The following is a 22,907-nucleotide window of genomic DNA, read 5'->3' as shown; positions in this document are numbered from 1 at the left end:
CCAAATTTCGTTCCAACCAATCAGTCGTAAGATAAATACCCCCATCCAAATATTATATTTTATATTATATTTTGTGGATTACCTGTGAAGGTTTTTTGGTTGAACACATGGGTCCTGAAACCTTCAGAGATTAGACTATTTCTTATCCTTTAAAGTTGGGGAGTAGAGTTGGTTCCCATCTAATGTAATTTCCTCCCACCTTCATAGAGACTTATTCTTTTGGTGACGAAAACTAGAGCCTTCCTTTGGCAACCCTGAGCATAAACACAGGCGTTATAAACTCTGTCATAAAGTGGAACAATGCCAATGTCATACATTGTGTAAATTGTAAATCAACGACTACCTGTAATCTGTATATATCCATGATTTATATTAGTTGATGAGCTGCGAAGTAAGTACAAAAAAAACATCATCCAAAACAATTATAATTCATAAAAAGTGCAAGTTTGGTTCCCTTCTAAAATATAGATATGCACCTTATGGAGACAAAGTAATGCGAAATAGACTCGAAATAAACACTCAGGCACTGTCCCTGTCCCCCGAGTTGCCTCCAATTCTAAATTATTCAGTTTACCAACACATTTGACTTATTTCGAGTATATTATTTCAACTTTGTGGGACTAGTGTGGGAATCTTTTGTGCTCCAGCTTTGTTGTGCCCCTGTGCACAAAGACAGGTTCATAAAGTCATGATTAGATTACTGGATGTCGTGGAAGAACCTTAGAACCCCTGCCTCAAACCCATCAAACACCTTTGGGATGAACAAAGATTGTGAGCTCAGCCCTCATCTGTGACCTCTGACCCTACAAATGCTCTAATGGGTGAACAGACACATAGTCGCATAGTCTTCACAGAGGAGTCAAAGTGTTTTTGTTGTTGTGATGATGAATATCTGGGGGTAAAGAAAGAAAACAAGACAAATTGCACCGCGATGTATCAGACAGTGGTGATGAAGGGATGCAATGATTTTGTGACTCTTCTAATTTTTTAATTTACTGCTTGGAGTATATTTTATGTAGCTGTTGAGCTCAGAAGCGTCAGCAAACGTAGGAAAGTCGTCTACCACTTACTTCATGCTAATGGAAAAGGAGAAACTAGCAAGTACAGATGAGGCAATATAATTTTTAGGACAAACAGCTCTAAATTCCAGCCGAATATCAAAATTGTTGCTTCCACCATGGATCACAAAATTTAAATGTATAGTAGGTATTGTACTGAAAGGGCATTTTGTGTATGTGGTAGTGGTACTTGTTGAGGTTGCCGAGTTGTCCCTGGAACTGGACTATTGCTAACAATCGGCAGTCATCAAAGCTGGAGAAAAGCAGCACTGAAATGGTTTTGTTGAAAATGCTGCACTGCATCAGCAACCTAATGCAAGTACGTTTAACCTTGCCAGTAATTGGTGATTTGTAATTATTTCCTTAGATGCTTGTGAAATTTTACCAAAAAAAAGCAATTCTGTGCTGCAAAACAAGGACACAGACATCTCCAGCGATGATGCTTCTCCCCAAATTATGCCTCACCGTGCATTCTATTCAGCGGCGAGTGTGTGTGTGTGTTTTCTGCTGGGATGACTCTTGGTTCTCTCCTGTCTTTAGATACCAGCCTGTTGATATCATTCAACCAACCAATCATGTATTGCCAGCCTCATTCGGGGATTCTGATTGGCACATTGTCACAGGCAACTCTGTTACCACCACCAATGAGTCCCCACTTAGAAAATCCTCACAGCATGAGCTGGAGAAACAGAGAATGCCAGGTGACTATTTTCTTTCTCTTCTACCCTTGTTGTGAAGACTGACTGGGCGCCCGTGCCTTTTTTTTTCTTGTGTTTCCACCTTTCTCCCTCTCCCTGCCCCCCTTTTTTTTCTTTTTGTTTTTTCTATTTTTTTATTTTTTTATTTTTTTTTTGTTTGTTTTCCTCGCTCTCCTTTCTTGCAGAGCATGATCTACTGCGGCAGGAGCTGAACAACCGATTCCTGGTTCAAAGTTCAGAGCGGGGCCGGGGGCCATCCGCCTCGCCACTGGCCCCCGTGTCGCTCCTGAGGGCCGAGTTTCACCAACACCAGCACATGCACCAGCACCAACACACCCACCAGCACACCTTCACGCCCTTCCCTGCCAGTCTGCCCCCGGCTGCCATCCTCACCCCGCCCACCGCACCTCCCTTGGTGCGTAACCAAGCCAGAAATGTGAGGATAAGTAATAATTAAAAAATAATAATAATAATAAAACAAATTTAAATCCAATTTTAAATTCTTGTTACTTCCCTTGACACCCCTCCCAATCCCCTTCTAATTCAACTCCCACTCTTTTGGTCACCCCATAAATTACCAAATATTGTATGTCCCGTTGCTGTAGGAATTCCTCCCTTCAAGAAAATAATCAATCTTTATCAATTTATATCTGTGATTGTGATACCTGCTCGGTGCACAACTACTTGATCCAGTAAGAACAGATAGAACCCACTGGTTTCCACCTCCCCTTATTTGATTCACACACTCAAATAAGCACAAGAATGTACTGGATGTAGAATATATGTATAATAATTGATTGTTACGTTTCAAAAGAGCCTATGTTAAGTCTGCCAAACAGGACACCCTGACCAAGTTTTTATTTGAGATGTCAGTCATTTTATATAATTATATATTGTGCTGGTGAATCTCCTTAAGGTAGGCTTCAATACATCGTGTGTACATGATTCCGTTTTAAAATTATGTGGAAGTTGTCATTCTCATGTTAAAAAATACGAACAAATTATCAAACAGATCCTCTGCCATGTGTGAGCGTGCAGAACGTCTATAGGAGAGTGAGTGACACAACCCAGACCTTGCGTTTTATAGAATGCCGTCATTGCAGATGAAAGACTTAGTCAGTACTATTTTGATCCTGTGTTGTTGTTGCTGCTGCTGCTAATAGACTCCCATTAAGTTTAGTATGGCAGTGTGTGTGCAGGAGGGTCAGTCTGTATTTCCCAGACTAGTACTGAGGGAAATAAAGTATATGACTATTCAGTTCTTTTATGCAGCAATTCAGGCGGGAATCGCAATTTTAGTATAATAGATCTCATGCATCATCTCCGACCTCTTATTAAGAGCTTGCTGTTCCCATTAGACCCCACTTTAAGATTCCCTCAATCCTGGATCTTGAAAATCAAAGCTCTGGCATGGTCACAGATAATTACAGAGTGTTCCTCATTGAAAAGAACTGTCATCTGGTATGTTGGTTATCTGTGACATGTCAGGAATTCCATACAGTACACAGTCTCTACTTTCTGGATTAAATAAGAGATTTTCCTTTTTTTTTTTCTTCTTTCAATTGTAACTGTGTTTCTCCTTGCTGTGTTTTCCTCACCCCGCTATGTTCCTAACGTAATGTTCTTATCTTTGGATACGTGCTGAGGAAAGTGGGATTAATGATACAATTGTTTTTGCAGTTTTTATCACAACTTCCTTCTCCTGTCTTCTCTGCACTCCTGTTTGCTCTTGTATAATTTCAGCTGTTACACTCCTTGGCTAATGGCAGTAATTAATGAAATTACACAGCATCGATATTTGTTTATTGTTCGGTGCCCTCAAGCAGGTGGCTTACCAAATGGCAGCAGTGACCCACTCTCTGTCCCTTGCCCCATTCCACGTATGTGAGCAAGGAATATCGATAAAAGATGAAGATTTAATCAACCAAAGCTGTACAGAATAAAACTGACAGGCACCATAAATTCTAGGGGTGAGTTTTCTCTCATTCCCTTTACAAGGCCATAAAACGATAAGACGTCCCTCTTCCAGTGTCAGAATTAAGCAGGCCGGGCCTTCAGAAATGCAAAGGAGCCATTTAATGAGTTTGAAAGCTGGCTCGAGGTTTCCTCTCAGTGGGCTGTCTGTCTTTGATTTGAGCCCATTAAAAGCCATAAAAGAACACTGCTGCTGCTATTTTTTGTGCAGATGTGAATTTCGCTGCTGCACCAGAGGGCCCCCAATTGCAAAGCCTGAGTCCTCACCAGGAGCTTAGCCAACCTTAAACTCCCTCACAGCTCAACCACCCGCATTGCAGCGCACACATCATCATAAAGTATATTCATACCCACTAAGTTTTATGGAGACTAAAATATGTCAGTGCCTGCCAAGAGAATTTAGAAAAACACTCACAAAAAGTACCTGCAAATGGTTTGTGTATTTGTGAAGGGGAGTACGTTACTGTCACATGTAATTAGTGTTTTTCAAAATTGCGAGCGTGTGTTGGCTCGAGAATGGACTTACAATGCCACTATTCATGTGTGGGACAACGTTTTCCCTCTCTTCTTCTTGACGAGTTCTCCGTGTGTTGAGGGCATGATCGAAACGTTTTAATTTGAAGGATACGGTTGTTAAATGACAAATTACCAATGTGGTTATTCTGCTAGGCTTGCGTTCTCCTGCTAAAAAAGCTTTCACCACATCAGTTTGGCATTCTTCTTTTTTTTTTTTTTTCCAGCATATCAGTTACATTCTGATCTGTCCTGAATCAGCTCCAAACCATTGCTAATGTTGTCTGCGCCACTCAAATTAAATCCTTTAGGACAGATTGGGCACACAAAAAACTCCTGACAATCTTTTTTTCTTTTATGCACAAAGACTTGATTTTTCTCTTGCTTAAATCATTTTCAAAGTCAGGATTTCTGACAAACTTCTTCGTCTTCATGCAGCCTTTCCGACAATAGCTGTGGGGCCTCTTTTAAAAATCCATAGTAAAAACTATTAGTTTCACAAAAAGTTTCCAAAGAAACCGACTGGTTCGGTATATATCATATAATTGCCATGATGAACATCCCCATCCAAAGGCCGCCACCCTCATAACCAAGCCTTCTATGCCAGTTGGAAAATGTGTGCTCATCTCTTGTTGATAATTTTACTGCCTTATCTGACCATGCAATCGAAATAAACCCATGACTGGCGAAAGCCAGCTGCTTCACTCCAGGGCTTATTAGTCAGGATCAAATCCTGCTTATTGCTGTTTTTCAGATGGTGATTGTATGTCTTGTTTTCCTCTCCTAAATATCACAAGATGTTATGATGAAAGTTTTACCGTATATGTTGGATTGAGTTGCTGAAAGTCGAACACTTCTAATCGAAATTTCTGTTTTCTGTTTTCTCTCTTCCAGTTTGACAAATATACGCCTAAACTGGACAATCCGTACATCAGACATCATTCAAATGTAAGTCATTGTAATTAAAATACTTCATTTGCATTTGGAAAATCAATATTGGGCCTATTTGAATGTTGTTCTGGGATCATTTGGTTTTCTTTGTGCATATTCTTTGGCACATCTGATTTCATCAAGGTTTTCTCCCTCCCTTTTCTCCTCAGTTCTTCCCCTCCTACCCCCCTACCATGCCAGGCATGCCCCCACTGCTCCCACACTCAGGACCCTTCAGCTCACTGCAAGGAGCCTTCCAACCCAAGGTTAGCCCCGTAGCGCAATGCTCATGCATGAGCTGAAAAAAAACAGTATTGTTCACACAAGCGTACCTGTTTTGTGTATATACTATACTGTACTATACGTACACTCAACCGCCATACATATGTGCAGTCGAAAGAGTTGTATATTTAAATACAAACTACCGTATTATTTTGTACATTTCCTGTGCTGTTTCAGGTCTATGTAATGTGGCTGCTGTCCGTGCACCCCTAATAAATAAAAAAAAAAAAAAAGACAAATTTGAATTACACAATCAACAAGGGTCCCCTATTTACAAAATAACAATGTGAGCATAACACACTGTGTACCACCAAAATAAATGACCGGAAGAATGATCTTATGCTACATGAAACTTGGAAAATCAGACGTTTTTATAATCTGTATGCCACCTGTTGTCAGCAACCTGCCTCACACCGTTCTGCAGGCCTTCATTCACATTGAACAATTTAGCAACAATTTTCCCTTATAAACACAATTGTAATTTAATAGATTTAGTTTTAAATAGTCTATGTTCTAGATTTAACACTCCACTATTTTAATCAATTATTAGTTCTGTTCAATGCAAAGCAGAGCTGTCTGAGCATGCAACAGCCAGAGTTGAATATTGACCTAAGCTGTGACAGGCAACAGCTGAGCGCATTATATAACATCTGTCTCTGTCTTGGCGAGACAAGCCTCTGGAGGCTGCAAGGGTGATGGGGATGAGAATGGGAGGGATAAGAAGATGTGGGAGGAGGGTGTTGGTTGTGTCTGGCTGATGCCCAAAGTCTTTGACCTGGTGTGAGCACCAATCAAAGCTTGCCTAAATCCACTGGCCTTATTCCCGGTGGGTTCTGTCATGGAGAGGCATGTGTGTATGTTGGTGGAAGCTGATGACTTAGGTCAACCTGCAAGAATTTCCCATCCGTGATTTAAGGATGGATTAATACAGCTGATCCAGACACTCCTATCACATGAAGAGCAGATCAAAGAGGTCAGAGATATGTTAGCCTGGTGTGGCTCATCAGCTACAGCCTCATTGCAGTTGTAAGTACCATCATAAGCTTTGACACAGCAGGAAGTAAGTATTACAGAGTTAAGAGTGACATTGAGCAGGGGCAAAGTGATGAAAGAAATGATCTTCCACTGGATTGAAAATAGAAAGCATTTGTGCAAGTTTACACGTTGTACTCTTTAAAGGGGAACTAAACACGAAAAAAAATGTTTTGCAAGACGACGTATGTGCAACCACTAGTCTAAACACAATATTCTGATTAATATTGTGTTTGTGGAATAAGAATCTGGTATATGTGCAAACTCCTTCCACATTCAGCCAACCAGGTAAAAGCACTTCCACGTAGCTCGGGTGAATGGGTAAGGGGACTGTTTCAAAGCACCCGTAGCAACTTGAAACATCTACAATGTATTTTTTTAAACATAAGACATCACCACAGAGCCACCAAAGATGACAGCAGACGGTCTTTGGGCTTCTTTTATGTTTACATATATGATATCATATTTGTATAAGTAAATGATATACATGTTAAGTTCTGTCTGAAGACACGAGCCATAAAGCACATTTTTTGCAAGTTCAGCTTCAAACAACCATGTAATCAATCCTAGTTTTGATCGTTAGCAAAGCATACACAGGAAGTCAGCTACTCCGTGTTCCGCGTGGGTCACGTGACATTCCGTTCAGCCACTTCATCCAGCTCTTCCGGGGGGATCCCAAGCCTCTTCCAGGCCAGCCGGGAGACGTAATATCTCCAGCGTGTCCTAGGTCATCCCCGGGACCTCTTTCCGGTGGGACGTGCCCGGAACACCTCACCAGGGCGGGTGAGGACACCAAACCGGACCTGCTCAACACCTTGGCTGCTCCTAGAAATTCTATTCATAAAGGTAATGAACAGAATCGGTGACAAAGGGCAGCCCTGGCAGAGTCCAACTCTCACTGGAAGCGAAGCCGACTTACTGCCAGCAATACGAACCAGACTCTGACACCAGTCATACAGAGACTGAACATCCCTTATCAAGGGTTCTGGTACCTCATACTCCCAACAGGATCCCCAAGGGACACGGTCGAACGCCTTCTCCAAGTTTACAAAGCAAATGTAGACTGGTTGGGGAAACTCCCATGCACCCTCGAGGATCCTGCTGAGGGAGTTAGAGCTGGTCCACTGTTCCACAGCTAGGACAAAGACCACACTGCTCCACCTGAATCTGAGCTTCAACTTCTATATGGACCCTCCTCTGCCAAAACCCCAGAATAGACCTTACCAGGGAGGCTGAGGAGTGTGATCCACCTAGAGTTGGAACACACCCTCCGGTCCCACTTCTAAGAAAGGGAGACCACCACCCCGGTCTGCCAATTCAGAGGCACTGTCCCTGATGTCCACGCGATGTTGCACAGGCTTGTCAGCCAAGACAGCCCCACAATATCTAGACTAGCCTTTAGGAACTCCGGGCAGATCTCATCCACCCCTGGGACCCTGCTACCGAGGAGCTTTTTAACCACCTCAGTGACTTCAACCCCAGAGATGGGAGAACAAACATCAGAGTCCCCAGACACTCTTTCTTCATAGAAAAGCGTGTCGGTGGAATTGAGGTCTTCGACTCAAAACGTCCCGAGTTGAGGTCAGCGGCACACCGTCCCCGCTATGCACAGTGTTGACGGTGTACTGCTTCTCCCTCCTGAGACACCGGACGGTGGACCAAATTTCCGTAAGTCGTTCTTCATGGCCTCACCAAACTCCTTTTTGCCTCAGCAACCACCAAAACTGCATTTCACTTGGCAAGCCAATATCCATCAGTAGCCTCTGGGGTCCCACTGGCCAAAAAGGCCCGATAAGACTCCTTCTTCTGCAAGTCCGATGACACGACCACAAAGTTGCTCATCGAACTGCGGCCTAGGGTGTCCTGGTGCCAAGTGCATGTATGGACACCCTTATGACGAGCACAGAAGTTCAATTATAAAACACCGCTCTGGTGCCAATCGGGGGTACCGTTCTTCCAATCACACCCTTCCAGGTCTCATTGTCATTGCCCAGTTCCCCAGAAGAACAAGGGAGTCCCCAGTACCGGAGCCCAAGCTGTGTGTAGTACCAGTACCGGAGCCCAAGCCAGGTCAGCGGCACACCGTCCCCGCTATGCACAGTGTTGACGGTGTACTGCTTCTCCCTCCTGAGACACCGGACGGTGGACCAAATTTCCGTAAGTCGTTCTTCATGGCCTCACCAAACTCCTTTTTGCCTCAGCGACCACCAAAACTGCATTTCACTTGGCAAGCCAATATTAATCAGTAGCCTCTGGGGTCCCACTGGCCAAAAAGGCCCGATAAGACTCCTTCTTCTGCAAGTCAGATGACATGACCACGAAGTTGCTCATCGAACTGCGGCCTAGGGTGTCCTGGTGCCAAGTGCATGTATGGACACCCTTATGACGAGCACAGAAGTTCAATTATAAAACACCGCTCTGGTGCCAATCGGGGGTACCGTTCTTCCAATCACACCCTTCCAGGTCTCATTGCCATTGCCCAGTTCCCCAGAAGAACAAGGGAGTCCCCAGTACCGGAGCCCAAGCTGTGTGTTGAGGTAAGTCCAACCACGTCTCGTCGGAATTTCTTGACCTCGCACACAAGCTCAGGCTCTTTCCCTGCAAGAGAGGTAACAGTCCACGTCCCTAGAGCCAGCTTCTGTAGCTGGGGATCGGACCGCCAAGGTCCCTGCCTTCAGCTGCCGCCCAGCTCTCTACGCAACTGACCACCTTGGCCCCTCCCTCAGGTGTTGAGCTCATGGGATGGGAGACCCACATTGCCTCTTTGGGCAGTGGCCGGGCCCCATGGGTGAAGGCCCGGCCACCAGGCACTTGCCATCAAGCCCCACCTCCAGGCCTGGCTCCAGAGCGGGGCCCCCGGTGACCCGCGTCCGGGCAAGGGAAAACGTCTTCCATTGTTTGTATTCATTATAGGGAATCTTTGAGCCGTGCTTTGTCTGATCCCTCACCTAGGTTTGCCCTGGGTAACCCTACCAGGGGCATAATGCCCCCAACAACTTCGCTCCTAGGATCACTGGGATGCACAAACCCCTCCACCACAATAAGGTGACGGCTCAGGGAGGGGGAGGAGGTTGACACCAGAGGGTGATAATGCCCAACATGCCAGCCCCCTGAGATGGATTGAAATTGATGATTTAATCAGTTTAATTATTACTACATGGACGCAATATGAATCAAAATAACCTGTTGAGACTAGTGGGGGAACATATAACATATTCTTGCAAAAAAATAATATATATATATATATATATATATATATATATATATATAACAAAAATCAGTATAAATGATGCAGTAACTTAGACTGTTATTCTTTACCCTTTGGCAGTTGGCTTTTTCGGTAAGCTCTATCAGCTAATGTGTCTCTCTTAGTTAATGTATCTCCCTCATTCTTCTCAGGCATCCAATCCTATCGATGTGGCAGGACGTCCTGGAGCAGTACCTCACACACTCTTACAGAAAGATCCACGGGTAAGCATCAAGCAATCCAACTCTGCTCCTCTGTAGCACCACCCACTGTACAGTCAGTAAATTCTTTGATTTGCTCCAGCCAATCAGCACCAGAATGTAATGATAATGATGAAAGTAATTAATGTGGGGCATACTGGGTATTTTACTGGTCTATTCTGACTGGAAATACAGTATGTACACTGCAATTGGTTGGCAGCTAGTCCGGGGTGTACCCCTCCTCTCGTCCAAAATGAGCTGGGATAAGCGCCACCTGACCTGCGACCCCAATGAGGTTGAGCGGTATAGAAGATGTACGGCTGGGATGCAAAAGGCTGAAGCAGATGTGCTGCACGTGTGTGTCTGAAGCGTGTCTTTGCATTTAAATCATGCGCAGAACGGCCATTGGACCATATGAAACTAACACCAATGGCATTACATGTTCAAAACAGTGCTCAGGGCTCCTACACAAGTATGAAAAGTATGGAATTTGATTTCATAAATTTTCCAGGTCTGGAAAAGTGTGCAAAATGAAAACTATTGTATGGAAAAATATTCATTGTTCCAAAACTGTTACAACAGCTCTATTTTCTAAAACAAAAAACTATTGACATCTAAAAAAATAATGCATAGATCGATTTGTTTTATATACCGGAACTATATACCTACTGGGGGCGTACCTTTAGCGTACTCTTTCACGCGCACCCTTCCGCCCTTAACGTCCGCAGGCTGTCCTCAGTCACGTCCGCCTTTCCTCTATATAAGCAGCGTGTTGGCAGGAAATGCTCCCAGTCAGTCAAGCGGAGTGTTCATCAAAGTCCCACAACAACATTTTGGAACTCGGTGCACACATAAAGCGCGCCATCCATTTTGGAGAAAATTTTCGACTTTTAAGTGCGCTTTATGGTCGTGAAAATACGGTAATCTTGCAGATGAGAAGGAGGAAATCAACGTGAAGAAAACAATAAAATCTGCGATTTAAACGCTTAGACACTTCTGGCACAAAAACTAACTTAATTACGAACTTAACACCACCGTTGATGTTTTGAATGATACTGTATATGTGTAATAATACACAATGATTGTATCGTCATACCTGTGGTTATTTAACATTGTCAAACTAGAAAAGTGAGTACTAAATAGCATTTACATTCCCTTAGAAAGTTGTGGGATTGGAATGACTCTTCATAGTCAAGCCCTCAGGCGTTGCAGGGGCAAATGAATTGTATTAGTAAAACTTTCAATTTTTACAAAACAAACCAACATCTATTTACTTAAATGTCACAAGTTTTTTAAATTTATTTTTACGAAGAAGTCTAGAAATTAGGGTCTGGAAAAAGTATGGAATTTTAAAATCGCTAATGTGTAGGAACCCTGAGAACTGTTTATTCCCACTTCATAAAGTTTAGGAGGATAGATAAGTATTGTCTGCTTCTCTTTACAGATAACGGACCCATTCAGGACTAATGTTCGAGTAAGTTGCAGCTTTGTTTCTCCTTTATAAATGTCGTGTCTCTGGCCAGGCCACAAAGTCTAACATTCAACAATAGTCACTGACCAAGAAAATGAAAATGGCTTCATGTAGGATTAGCATTGAGGTCTCTCTGGGTTAAAGTCAGGGTTAGATTGGGTTCCTCATTGCCTGGTTGAAAACCAAGATGAGTTCCCACTTTGTAGTTTGGCCAGAAATTCTCAATACCAGCATCCATTTTTAGCTTTCCCTATAAAAGCCAGCTGGCTAACATCAATTTCCCTCTAAATTTGTAGAAACCTGGCAAGTGGTGTGCAGTGCATGTCCAGATCGCATGGCAGATATACCACCACCAGCAGAAAATGAAGGTGCGTGAGATGGAAACTGTTTTTGCTGTCACAAAAACTAGATGTCTACATACCAAACAGAAAGACACCACACACGATAGAGTTCATACAGTTAAATCTTTATTTGTAAAATAGTCTGTCATCGAGTTACTGAATATTGAAATCCGACACAGGTTAATGTTCTTGTTCAGCTACATCTATTCAAAGATACAATTGCAAGGTTAAGCATAAATATAGACTCAACATGTTTTTATGGTCTGAAACGAAATTGACAGTCACCACTACATTATAGAATAAATAAATAACGGATGTATGGCTCATTTTTCAACATAGTTACATGAAGACCACTAAGTAAAATAGTGTGGCACCATTGAGACCCTGAGCTGCTGGTCAAGTGTACATACATTTGTTGTAAAATAATACTTAATCATTGGAGACTTGGACTTCTTAGTCTGCTTACCCGCCTAAACCAACTTATTGTTGGGCACTGTTGCCTAGCAACCTAATTGTTCTTCCCCTTTTTTGTGCCTTAATCAAATGTAGCAAATGCAGTTGGACCCTCACAAACTAGACATGAATGGGAAGCTGGACCTGTTCAGCCGACCCCCAGTCCCAGGTGTCTTTTCGGGGTTCCCGTACCCTCACGACCTGGCACGACCCCTCTTCTCCTCCACAGGTCAGTGAGGTCTCTCAGCACTCAGAATATGTGAAGGAATACTATCAAGACACCTCATTTGTGTCATTATTATATCAAATGACTGTCATGTGACTGCTTTTTAACTGCTGTACAGCCAGCCCAAAGCCCAAATTAGCACCTGCTTAGTTTCCTGTGACCACTAGGGGGAACCCAAGAGCTATAGAAGAACAGAGTAACAAAAATGGAGTTGATTTTGAATTTTGAATAACTCTTTTGCATATTTTTATGTAGTTTTATGACCTAATTATTCCACTTAATATTTATTTTTCATACAATTTTCATCACATTGTTTCAGGTACCTGTTTACGTCATTATTGACATTTTATGGTTTTATTTGATACTCTGGTTTTGTACAATTTAAGTTATTTTTGAATATTCGAGTAATTTTATTCGTGCTTGCACTTTATTGTTATTCTTAGAATACAAATTATTTTTGGGACATTGCTGTTATATATGTATTACTTTTAGTAGGCCTACATGATAGTCAATGGGGAATGGGATAGTCAATGGGATAGTCAATGGGGAATTTAGGGTCCTCAATTATGCATGTTTTTGGGATGTGGGAGGAAACCGGAGTATCCCAAAAACATGCATAATAGGTTAATTGGCAACTCTAAATTGCCCGTAGGTGTGAATGTGAGTGTGAATTGTTGTTTGTTTGTATGTGCCGTGCGATTAGCTGGCAACCAGTTCAGGGTGTAGCCCGCCTCCTGCCCGATGATAGCTAGGATAGGCTCCAGCACGACCGCGACCCTAGTGAGGAGAAGCGGCTCAGAAAATGGATGGATGGTTTAAAAGCAACAAAATAAAATAAACAATAGAAAATAATAAGGTACAACCATCAGATTTCACTTCGGTAATTGTGTTTTGCCCTTCACTGAGGGGACAACTGGTAGTCTGATAGTTGCAGTATGCAGTGAAATGAGAGGTATACCTGAAATATAACTATATTATATTCCTTTATCAACATTTAATGGATTGAATATACAGTAGTTGACTGAAACCAAAAATCTACTAATTTTGCACCGATACCTGAACCTGAGCTAATTATAGCGCTATCAACTGTCTGATTGGCAACTAATAATCCTGATGTCCTCTTTGCTCTGATAGGCTCAGGCCACCCAGTGCCCTCTCCATATGGTCCCACGCCCCACCCCAGTGGTTTCCTGCCTCCTAGCCATTTGGCAGGTAAGTGTAGTAATTCCATGTTAAAATTGTCGTGATCTTCTCTTCTTTTCCATCACTTTCACATGGTGTGTCTTATCTCAACTCATACATGAACCAAATAGCACGTTTAAAGGCTCATCCTGGTTCCTGTGGTCCAATTACTTGCTTCAAGGTCATGTTAACTGTGAGCATTGCATATTATGAAATAACTGCTTCGTGATTCATAATACACCCTTAAATATCTCTGCGTGGTGGGCTTATTAGAAATGCATGGCTCCATTTGCCATCCCTCATTTTTAGTGTACCGTATTGTTATATAATTTAACCGCATGTCAGTATTTTAGTGTTTTGATTTGGCTTGCAAAATTGAGTTTGAATGTATGAAATGAATAAGGGATGATGACGATCAACTATCCCCATGTAAAACATAGTGACACTTGTAAATAGCCCAAGTGGCTCTTGGTGAACTGAAATTAGTCTATAGATTGTAAGGTGAATAATTGTGTTCGTTTGTCAATGTAACGTAAGTTATCATTTTTGCTATTCACTGTTAGAAAGTATTTATGTGCCACCCAATGGACTCTTGGTCCTCTGTGGTTTGTGCAGCCTATTTGAGGGTGTGTTCAAAAAATTGGTTGAAACACAGATTTCTCCACGAGTGTGATTCGTTTGGTCAGGTATGGATGCTATAACTTGAACCATGTGCACAAAGCGAACAAAGTGGATCTTGGTCTGCTATGTCGTCCGAATAAGGTCAACTAAAATTATGATTGCTACACAGACCGAAAACATGGACCAGTGTTAAAAACATCAGTGGAAAGCATTAGGTTGCGTTTGGGTTGCAACTCCAAAGTGCTTTTTCTTGTACTTTTGATCTGGTTTTAACGATGTGTACACGAAGTGTGTCTGTATCACATATGCTGTGCAATGGCCCATCTACCTTTCTCTGCTGTGGTCCAGGCAAGTGAACACACCCTTAAACACCTGTTCCCTCAGCCTTTCTTCAATCCGTTTTCTGCTCATTCCCAAGACGTCTTTAACATAAAGTGGTGTAGTTGTCCTAAACCAAGAGTGACAACCCACTCCAGTAAGGAGGGCAGGCCACTGCAGTATCCAGAGGCATAGAGCTAGGGTGGCAGCGCTAAACAAAACAGCTCGCTTGTAAGAGAAAAGCAGAGTGGAACGGGTCGGTGTGGTGTTGATCACCGCTCGCCAGCCCCCCCACCCCCAACCCCTTTTTTGCTAATCCCTGTTTGGCATTTTGCAGATCCTTTCAGTCGCTCCAGTTCCTTTGGCGGCCTCGGCAACCTTTCAAGCAGTGCCTTCGGAGGATTAGGCAACCCCTCGCTTGGTAAGCGCTGGCCCCCTCGGCTCCTCTGACGCTCCCCCCTTCAATCTGGCCCCTGTGGCCAATAACATAACAGAGTAGGAAAAGCATGAGACCACAGGGAGAGACAGGAGGGGAGAAGAAAATTCAAGACACTTAGCTCTAGTTTCCGTGTCAAAGCAGCTCTGGCCAGGGGAGGCTCAACAGGGCAGTGCAACACCTCGCAGCAGACCTCCTCCTCGCTGCCATTTCATCTACCAACTGTGTACCCAACAGCCGGGATTTTATCTGATGCCACTGCCAACAGCCCCTCTCAGGTCCTCTGTTGGTGGCAATTCAAATCTTAATTATTTGACAAGCCCCTTCTGCAGCTTCATGGAGGGTTGCCTCTTTCCCTTCATCATTCCATTTTTTTTTAACTGCCAACTCAGTCTCCCTGGCGAGGTAATGGATGTGATCGGAATAGACACACCTTGGAATGCTAAAGTCTTCCCTGAATTTTCGCAGCCCTCAGCTACGATGGGGAAATAAATCATCAGTGCACAGAAAGCAAACCAGTTAATCCAAAAGAAAATTGGTATTTTTTGTGTGTGTGTGTGTATCCTGGGGGTATGGAATTAACCTGAAATTCTTTCAGACAGCATCAGTGAGTGAGCTTCCAGAGAAAAAGACAATTGAAGCTTTTAATGCTGAGTTTTTCCTACTTTGTTGTTCACCCAAAGTGTGCAAAATTAACTGACAGTAGGTCCAATGTCTGGCTCCATTTTCCTTCCAGGGTCCAACAGTATGTTTGGCCCCAAGGAGGGACCTGGAGGACTGCCCCCGTTTAGCAGCCCACAACATGACACCTGGAACAGGCTAAGACGTACGCCACCATCTTTCCCTACCCCTCCGCAGTGGCCTAAAACTGCAGATGCTGAGAGGAGCAGCTCCGCCAACAGCCATGAGCGAGAACGAGAGAGGGAAAGAGAGAAAAGAGACTCGTCTATTGGAAAAGATGAGAAGGATAAGGACAGGTGAGCTTTCATTTGTTTTGTGAATGATGACGGACAGGCATTCACACGAATGCTATTATTTACAGTATAAGCAAGAAGCAATGTCCAAGATAAACCAGTTGAAATTATTTTTTTAAAATATGGGTATGGGGAGGATAGATGTACAGTATACAGTATGTACATTTCTGTATATAGGTAAGAACAACTAGTGTGGGGGGTGTATGTAAAAATGTATATATGTGTTAATATGTGATATATGTGTATGCAGTAATCCCGCGCTATATCGCGGTTCATTTATTGCAGATTCATTGCATCGCAGATTTTTTTTCAAAGGTCAAGGTGTAGTGCAATTACTCACCTGCACATCTCTGACACAGTCCGCTTTATAGGCTAATTGATTTAAATGTGGCAGCAATGATTCACAGAAGGTCATTTGGGCTCTTGTTCTCAGCTGTAAAAGAAACCTTACTGAGCACCTAATCTGTTTAAAACACAAGCCAGAGTCAAGAGTTTTAGTTCATAAATTCGCAAATACCAACATGTTCAGGGTGAACGTCGCCTCTCGCCCAGTGTCAGCTGAGATAAGCGCCAGGACGCCAGCAACCCTTGTAAGAATAAGCGGGACAGAAAATGGATGGATGGAACACCAACATTAGCCAGACAAATAGCTACTGCACACACTCATAACAATATCGACAGGAACAAATGCAAGTAAAGATCAGCTTAGTTTGATTTTCGACAACTACAGTAATATAGTCCACATCATGTCAGTATGGGCTGTTGTTCACATCATTCAAGCGTGGCATGCTAAAAATAGGCATCCACTTGCTAAAAATAGGCATGCGGTTGTGTTGTGTGTGGATGACGGTCGGTTTCACAAATTGTCATTGAAAAGCCATATATGATGACACATAAGATTTATATATTAATGTAATAAATAATTGGCCGCAACTAATTTACCGTGAGCGTTTTCAGGAACGTATCTCCTGCAGTAAATGAGTGTTTACTGTAGGTATATGTTGAGTATCGACGTTGCATTTTTTTGTGTGTGTGATATAAAAAAAATTACTAATAAACATAATTTCAGAACTTTTTCCAACTTTAATTTGACGTATAACTTGTACGACTCAAATGAAAATAAAATATTTTTGAAAGAGAAGTAAAAATAAACAACTGCGATAAGTGTGTGCACACCCTTTAATTAACTGGGGATGCGGCACTGTTGCAAATTAAACAATCACATTCAAACTCATGTTAAATGGGAGTCAGCACACACCTGCCACAATTTGAAGTGCCTCCGATTAACCCCAAATAAAGTTCAGATGTTCCAGTAGACTTTTCCTGACATTTTTGTAGCCACATTTTTTTAGCACAAGCCATGGTCTGCATTGAGCACTTTTAATGGTGGCAGGTGTGTGCTGTCTCCCATTTGACATGAGTTTGAATGTGATTGGTTAATTCTGTACAGAGCCAGATCCCCATTTACAAGAGAATGTGCACACTTGTACAACCAAATTATCTCAGTTGTTTACTTTTACTTGCCCTCTCAAAAAGACGTGTTTTGTTTTTTTTAGTTGAGTTGAACAGGTTAAAGGTCGCATTAGAGTTTTCAAAGGATTTTTCCTGGTCTCCTTTTTTAATATCACAAAACCTGGCATTTGAATTCGGTGTTTAGGCTTTTTATATCCACTGTATGGGAGAATTCTGTGTATATACAAGTAGTACTATGTACATATATATGTATGTTATGTATGTATATATGTATGTAAGTCGAATTACACTTCTTGATGGATAATTTATCCTCAGTAATAGTGAAGGGGTAGGATTTAAATAAGTATAATGTGACTCCTTCCTACTACATTTTGGGCTGGCAGTACACATTGTTTCAGTATAGGATCTTTATCCAGCCATGCATTTTCTATACTACTTATTCGCATTAAGGATACGGGTGAACTGTAGCCTATCCCAGCTGACTTCAAGCGAGAGGCAGACTGCATGCTGTTCGCAGTGCACATATAGCCAAACAACCATTCAAAGTCGCATTCACACTTAAGGACAAATTATTCAATTAACCTAACATGCATGTTTTAGCAATGTGGGAGAAGCCAGAGAAAATCCATGCAAGCATGGGGAGAACATGTAAACTCTGCACAGGGAAGGCCTGGCTCTACTTCAGCATATCTCAACACTCATTTACGGTTTCTGAAGCGATTGCAATTTCTGGTATAATATTGTTATTATATTCGCTAAAATTATTTAAAGCACAAGTAACAGTTTGCTGTGCCAAAAGTATGACTGATAGTCCAGAAGCAGCGATATATTCAATTCATAAAACCTTAGATAGACATCAGGCTGCTTAAAAGCAAAGAAATCTCTCGAATCCAGCCTTGAAGGATGTCTTCAGTGGGAAGCAGGAAGCATGACAGCATGAACGGAAACTAACCCGATGTTCTTATTATCACAGAGATTTGGTGGAACGCAACCGCCACTCCAACCGGTCATCTCCAGCATCTGCGCCAGTCAGCTACCAGATCAGCAACTTGATACGTTCGAACAGCCAGAACAGTGATCCGGGACGGCATCACAGTGGCAGCGTAGATCGGGTGCGCGAGGCAGAGAAAGAGCTATTGGAACGTCATAGAGAATCCTCCGCACTAGTCGACGTTAAGATTAAGGAGAGCCGCTCGCCTGGCAAGGAGATGCTTGAGAAAAGATCTTCAGAGGACTCTATTAAAGCAGCTCAGCGTTCTCCCTCTCCGTACTCCAAGGCAGTGATCAGCGAGCAGAGCATGAAGATGGCGGGCGGGCCGCCGCCTACCCTCAAAGACAGTGAAAGGAAAGAGCCTCCAACTGGGGAACAATTCCACAAGGTAAAAAATGACATGAAGATCAAGGAGGAGAGGAAGGAGGAGCAGGAAGTTATGGTGGTAAGTTCCGAGCCAGCTACCCAGCCGCCTGCACAAGTGCAGTCTGCCCCCATGACGCAGCCTGGAAATCCACACCACCACCACCCTCCTTTGTCTCAGCATCCTCATCTAACCTCCCCGCGTGGCAATGACATTCCAGCACCGGGTTTGCATGGTGTCCCCATGGCACACTCGCTACCCCTTTCAATGAGTGGGATGCCCCAAATGGGAAGCCTAAATGTTCTCGACCGGGCCCGCATGGCTCCTTTCATGGGTGTCAGCCCGCTAGCGGGAAGAGAGCGTCTACCCCACCCGGCCTTCCCTTGGGACCCTCTTAGAGAGGCCTACCGCAGCCTGGACCTGCAGAGGCGCATGGACTTCCAGCTCAGGGCCGAGCAAGGACATCGCTTCCCCAGCGTGTACGAGCAGGAGCGAGCCTACCGTGAGCGGGAGGCTCATGACTACTCTCACCACGAGCACCTTTTGGAAGTACGCAGGGAGCACGAGAGGATGAGGCAGCAGGCAGAGGAGCGAGAGCGCCTCCACCTGCGAGAAGAGCTGGACCGAGCACGACTCCATCAGCTGCACCAATCCCCGATGGAAGGCCACCTACCGCACATGCCTCCATTTATGCCCCACCTTGGTGGAATGCCCTACCCCAGACTCAGCCCCTCCACTGGGCACAACGGCCTTCTGAACAGAACTCCCCCCACTGCTGCTCTCAGTGCCCCCCCGCCACTTGTGCCAGCCGGCAGTGCCAGGCCAGCCTCCCCCAGGAGGACTACACCCCTCACAACCACCCAGGACCCTCGGGACTATTCCCCGTCTCGCAACCCCAAAGAGGTAGAGGCACGGTAGCTTCTTGGAAAAGCGCACTCAGAAGCTCCACTCCCCCAATCAGAAATTGTCCTTTGAACAAAATGCACTCCTCTTCCACACAGAAGAGCAGAATTCCCCAAGGGGAAAGGGGTATGATTGTACAGGATCCGACGAAGCACATGCCATGAATATTTTTTGTGGACTGAAATTTGGGTAATGTTAAGAGAACACAAATATGTGTATGTTTATATCCACCTTAAATCGTTGACAATTATTAATATATTAATCAAATAACTTTTTTTCAGCTTTATGTGAAAAAAGAGGTTCTGAAATGGTTTGTATATTTGCTATCCTTGTCCCATGTATAGATATCCTTTCTATGAATTTGATGTAATTTGTGCGTTGGTCACACATTTTCCAATATTTATCCCCATTGATTGTGTGTCATATTCATTATGACGGTAAAGACTGGATTTGGATTACCCCTAACTAATTTAACCTCACGGTACCTGGATATCCTCAAAATGGCAATGTACAGTGTTATATTATCCATTTGTTTTGCCTCTGAGATATGCAGACAAATATATACAATGCGGTCTTTGTTTGGTCTCTGTACAGAAAGTGGTGTAAATAACCTGTTGATTTCCCTTTGCTGCAAAATTGCGATGTATAAATTTACGAGGCTTTTTAACCATTTCTTAAAAATAAACACACACACACACTCACACACGCAAAAAGAAAAGTCCAATTTGTGGAGATACATCCTTTTTGACTATCAAGGCAACAGACAAGCCATGCCAATGGACGCAAAGTGACGGTCGGTGCTGGAAGGGAGGCTAGAAGGATCATCTGCAATCTATGCAAAGCAGCAATGGCCACCCTAGCTAGATCTCCTGGAAGAAGCATACTGGTGACATTGAGAGGCTTGGGTAAACTCATGTTGATATTTACCAACAAAATAACAATGGAATTATTAAAAGACTTCCATGTCACAGACTGAACCAGACCCAGTCAGAAAAGAGGGACACTTTAAAGTGGGCAGCAAAAGAACTTTCTCTGTCAAACTTGTGGTCATGTGCAGTTGTTTTTCTTAGACTCTTGTATACAAAAAAAAAACAACAAAAAAAAAGTAGAATTTTAGCCGTGCAAAATAAAAATGAACATTCATGGTTTAAAATGTGCGGAATAAAGTTTGGACCTAATGTTACATGTTTTCTACCTGTCCTTTTATTCCATATTGTGAGCTGCAACAAATATTCACAATTTTGCCATTAATGGGTCACTTTTAAGCTTTTGAGGTACGTGCTCATCTGCAATCAGTTTATCACTTTGAAATTGTAATGGTAGCATACTTTCACAGAGGCCTCGCCATCCCGTCATTTAACTGTAATTTGTCACTCATGGGATGTGGAGCTCTTCAGGGGGGGATCGATGAGATTGGGCCATGACAATCTTTGGGAGGGGGGGCAAATAGGTCATTGATTTTGTATGAAAGCAGGTTTTGAGTGTTTGTGTTTCAGGTAACCAGTATTGACTGGCAGACCAGCAGCATATTGACGCACAGTCTTGGCTCATTAAGAGGAACAATGCCTTCGAGGCAAGCTATTGGACAGCGGAAGAAAGGCTGCTCTCCAAATGCACAACCCTTCATTCGCCTTTCTAATGAGGCCCTAAGACGCTGTGGAGTGGCTGAGAAGGGAGCCCTGAGGCGCCCTGTCTTTTTATTGACGAGACCTTGGCTACACTTGCCGCCTGTCCAGAGACGGCCAATTCATCCCGATAATGCCCTGACTACTCATCTCACTGCTGTGTGCCATGAGACCCAGCGATCCTATCCCATGGTATCAGCACATGATGACAGCGTGGGATCAAACTGGGGCCAGGTCATTAGGGGATGTTATTGAAAATCTATGGCACCTCTGTGTTCCACACACTTCAGCTGTTTTTTTGGGGGTTTTTTTGTTTTGTTTTTTTCAAGGCTTCTTGCAACGGCAATGCCAGGATTGAGCTGGTGTATTGGGTACGCTTAAATTACTATTGCTTTCAATTTAGGCTCCCAGAAATCGAGCCATGAATCGCTCAAATGGGGAGCATCTGTCAGCAGACAGCTTCACTTTACCACTGTGTGCTTCTGGTCCTAATCATCTCGTCAGCAACAGCCACTTAAACCCTGTACTTGTTACCGCTTACTGATTTTTCCTGTAACGTTTATTTACCAAGCCAGCTTTGGTGGACAAAAAGACACACCTTGCATTCGGGCTGGCTCAATCACTATCCTATGCTCTATCCATTTTACAGTGTGGAACGACCCCTCTGGAGATGAAAAGCTCCATCAATTTCACTCATCGTCGAGCAAGGTCAATTTATTTCAGCACACATCAGATGGGAATCAATTCACACATTGCCGAGGATGTCCAAAGACCTGACAGATTATTGCATTGGTGGCAGCTGGCAGCTCTTTCCATAGCTCTTTTGTTTCTTTTGCTGGTGCTTGAACAATCTACATACTTTCTTCTTCTCCTGCTTTCTCTTTTAGTGAACGTTTTTACAAGAGTAAAACTTTTATATGAAAAGTGACAGTGATATATTTACTGTATTTCATCAGGTAAATATACCTGAACAATCCAGTGAGATTAAATGCAACAGACGAATGGAAAAACTCTGCTTTTGTCATTCCTGTAAAACAACATTACACACTACGCACAAAAGGTTAGGGATATTGGGGCTTTTGGGTGAAATTTCAGCACAAAGCTGAAATTGTCTATAAACCTTTGCTGGTGAACCTAAATGGACCTACTCTAAACGTTTGAATGCACATCTCCAACTGTAAAATGTTTTATTACTTTTTGCACAACTTGCTGTTCTTTAACAAGGTGCTGTACAGCAGAATTTACAACAGGTGTTTAACCTGGACCAATACATTTCCTGGTCACTTCGAATTGGTACTTAAACAGGCCTCTCAATCATGGTTTTCACATTCATACCAAGACGACACGTAATAATTGATCAAAAATAGCTCAAGGGAAGTGGCCATTGACCTTAGTGTTGCAGTGTCATCAGCAGATTGAAAAAAAAAAGACTGGAAGAATCACAGAAAGACAAAGAAGCGGATCTGATTGGAAAATTTCATGGCTCAAACACCTGTTGTCAATTTTGCCCATGTAATGAAACATTGAACAGTTGTACATGTGCATTGAAAATTTCAAATTCAGTTACAGTACCTGTGAAGGTTATAGTACATTTT

The 22,907-nt window shown here is 43.1% G+C and overlaps 1 protein-coding gene across 6 annotated transcripts in view; it reads left to right on the top strand.

Annotated features, from left to right (window-relative positions):
- The window catches only part of fbrsl1 (fibrosin-like 1), a 412,523-nt gene extending 391,668 nt beyond the window's left edge, over positions 1–20,855 (top strand). For 2 of the 6 annotated variants that reach the window (XM_061673005.1, XM_061673003.1), the window contains 11 exons: positions 1,942–2,192; positions 5,138–5,191; positions 5,344–5,439; positions 9,887–9,958; positions 11,379–11,408; positions 11,702–11,773; positions 12,296–12,428; positions 13,560–13,637; positions 14,884–14,967; positions 15,719–15,959; positions 18,403–20,855. In XM_061673005.1, coding sequence (XP_061528989.1) covers positions 1,942–2,192; positions 5,138–5,191; positions 5,344–5,439; positions 9,887–9,958; positions 11,379–11,408; positions 11,702–11,773; positions 12,296–12,428; positions 13,560–13,637; positions 14,884–14,967; positions 15,719–15,959; positions 18,403–19,702 — 2,411 coding nt within the window. In that variant the 3' untranslated portion in view covers positions 19,703–20,855. Of the gene's footprint in view, positions 1–1,598; positions 1,760–1,941; positions 2,193–5,137; positions 5,192–5,343; positions 5,440–9,886; positions 9,959–11,378; positions 11,409–11,701; positions 11,774–12,295; positions 12,429–13,559; positions 13,638–14,883; positions 14,968–15,718; positions 15,960–18,402 lie in introns of all 6 variants that reach the window. The other 4 variants (XM_061673004.1, XM_061673008.1, XM_061673006.1 and 1 more) reach the window with 4 other exon arrangements.
- Positions 20,856–22,907: the final 2,052 nt, after the last annotated feature.

The sequence above is a fragment of the Phycodurus eques genome, chromosome 3 (assembly GCF_024500275.1).
Source record: "Phycodurus eques isolate BA_2022a chromosome 3, UOR_Pequ_1.1, whole genome shotgun sequence".
NCBI lineage: Eukaryota > Metazoa > Chordata > Actinopteri > Syngnathiformes > Syngnathidae > Phycodurus > Phycodurus eques.
The sequence above is the reverse complement of the archived record's forward strand: the minus strand, read 5'-3'. Positions and strand labels throughout refer to the sequence as shown.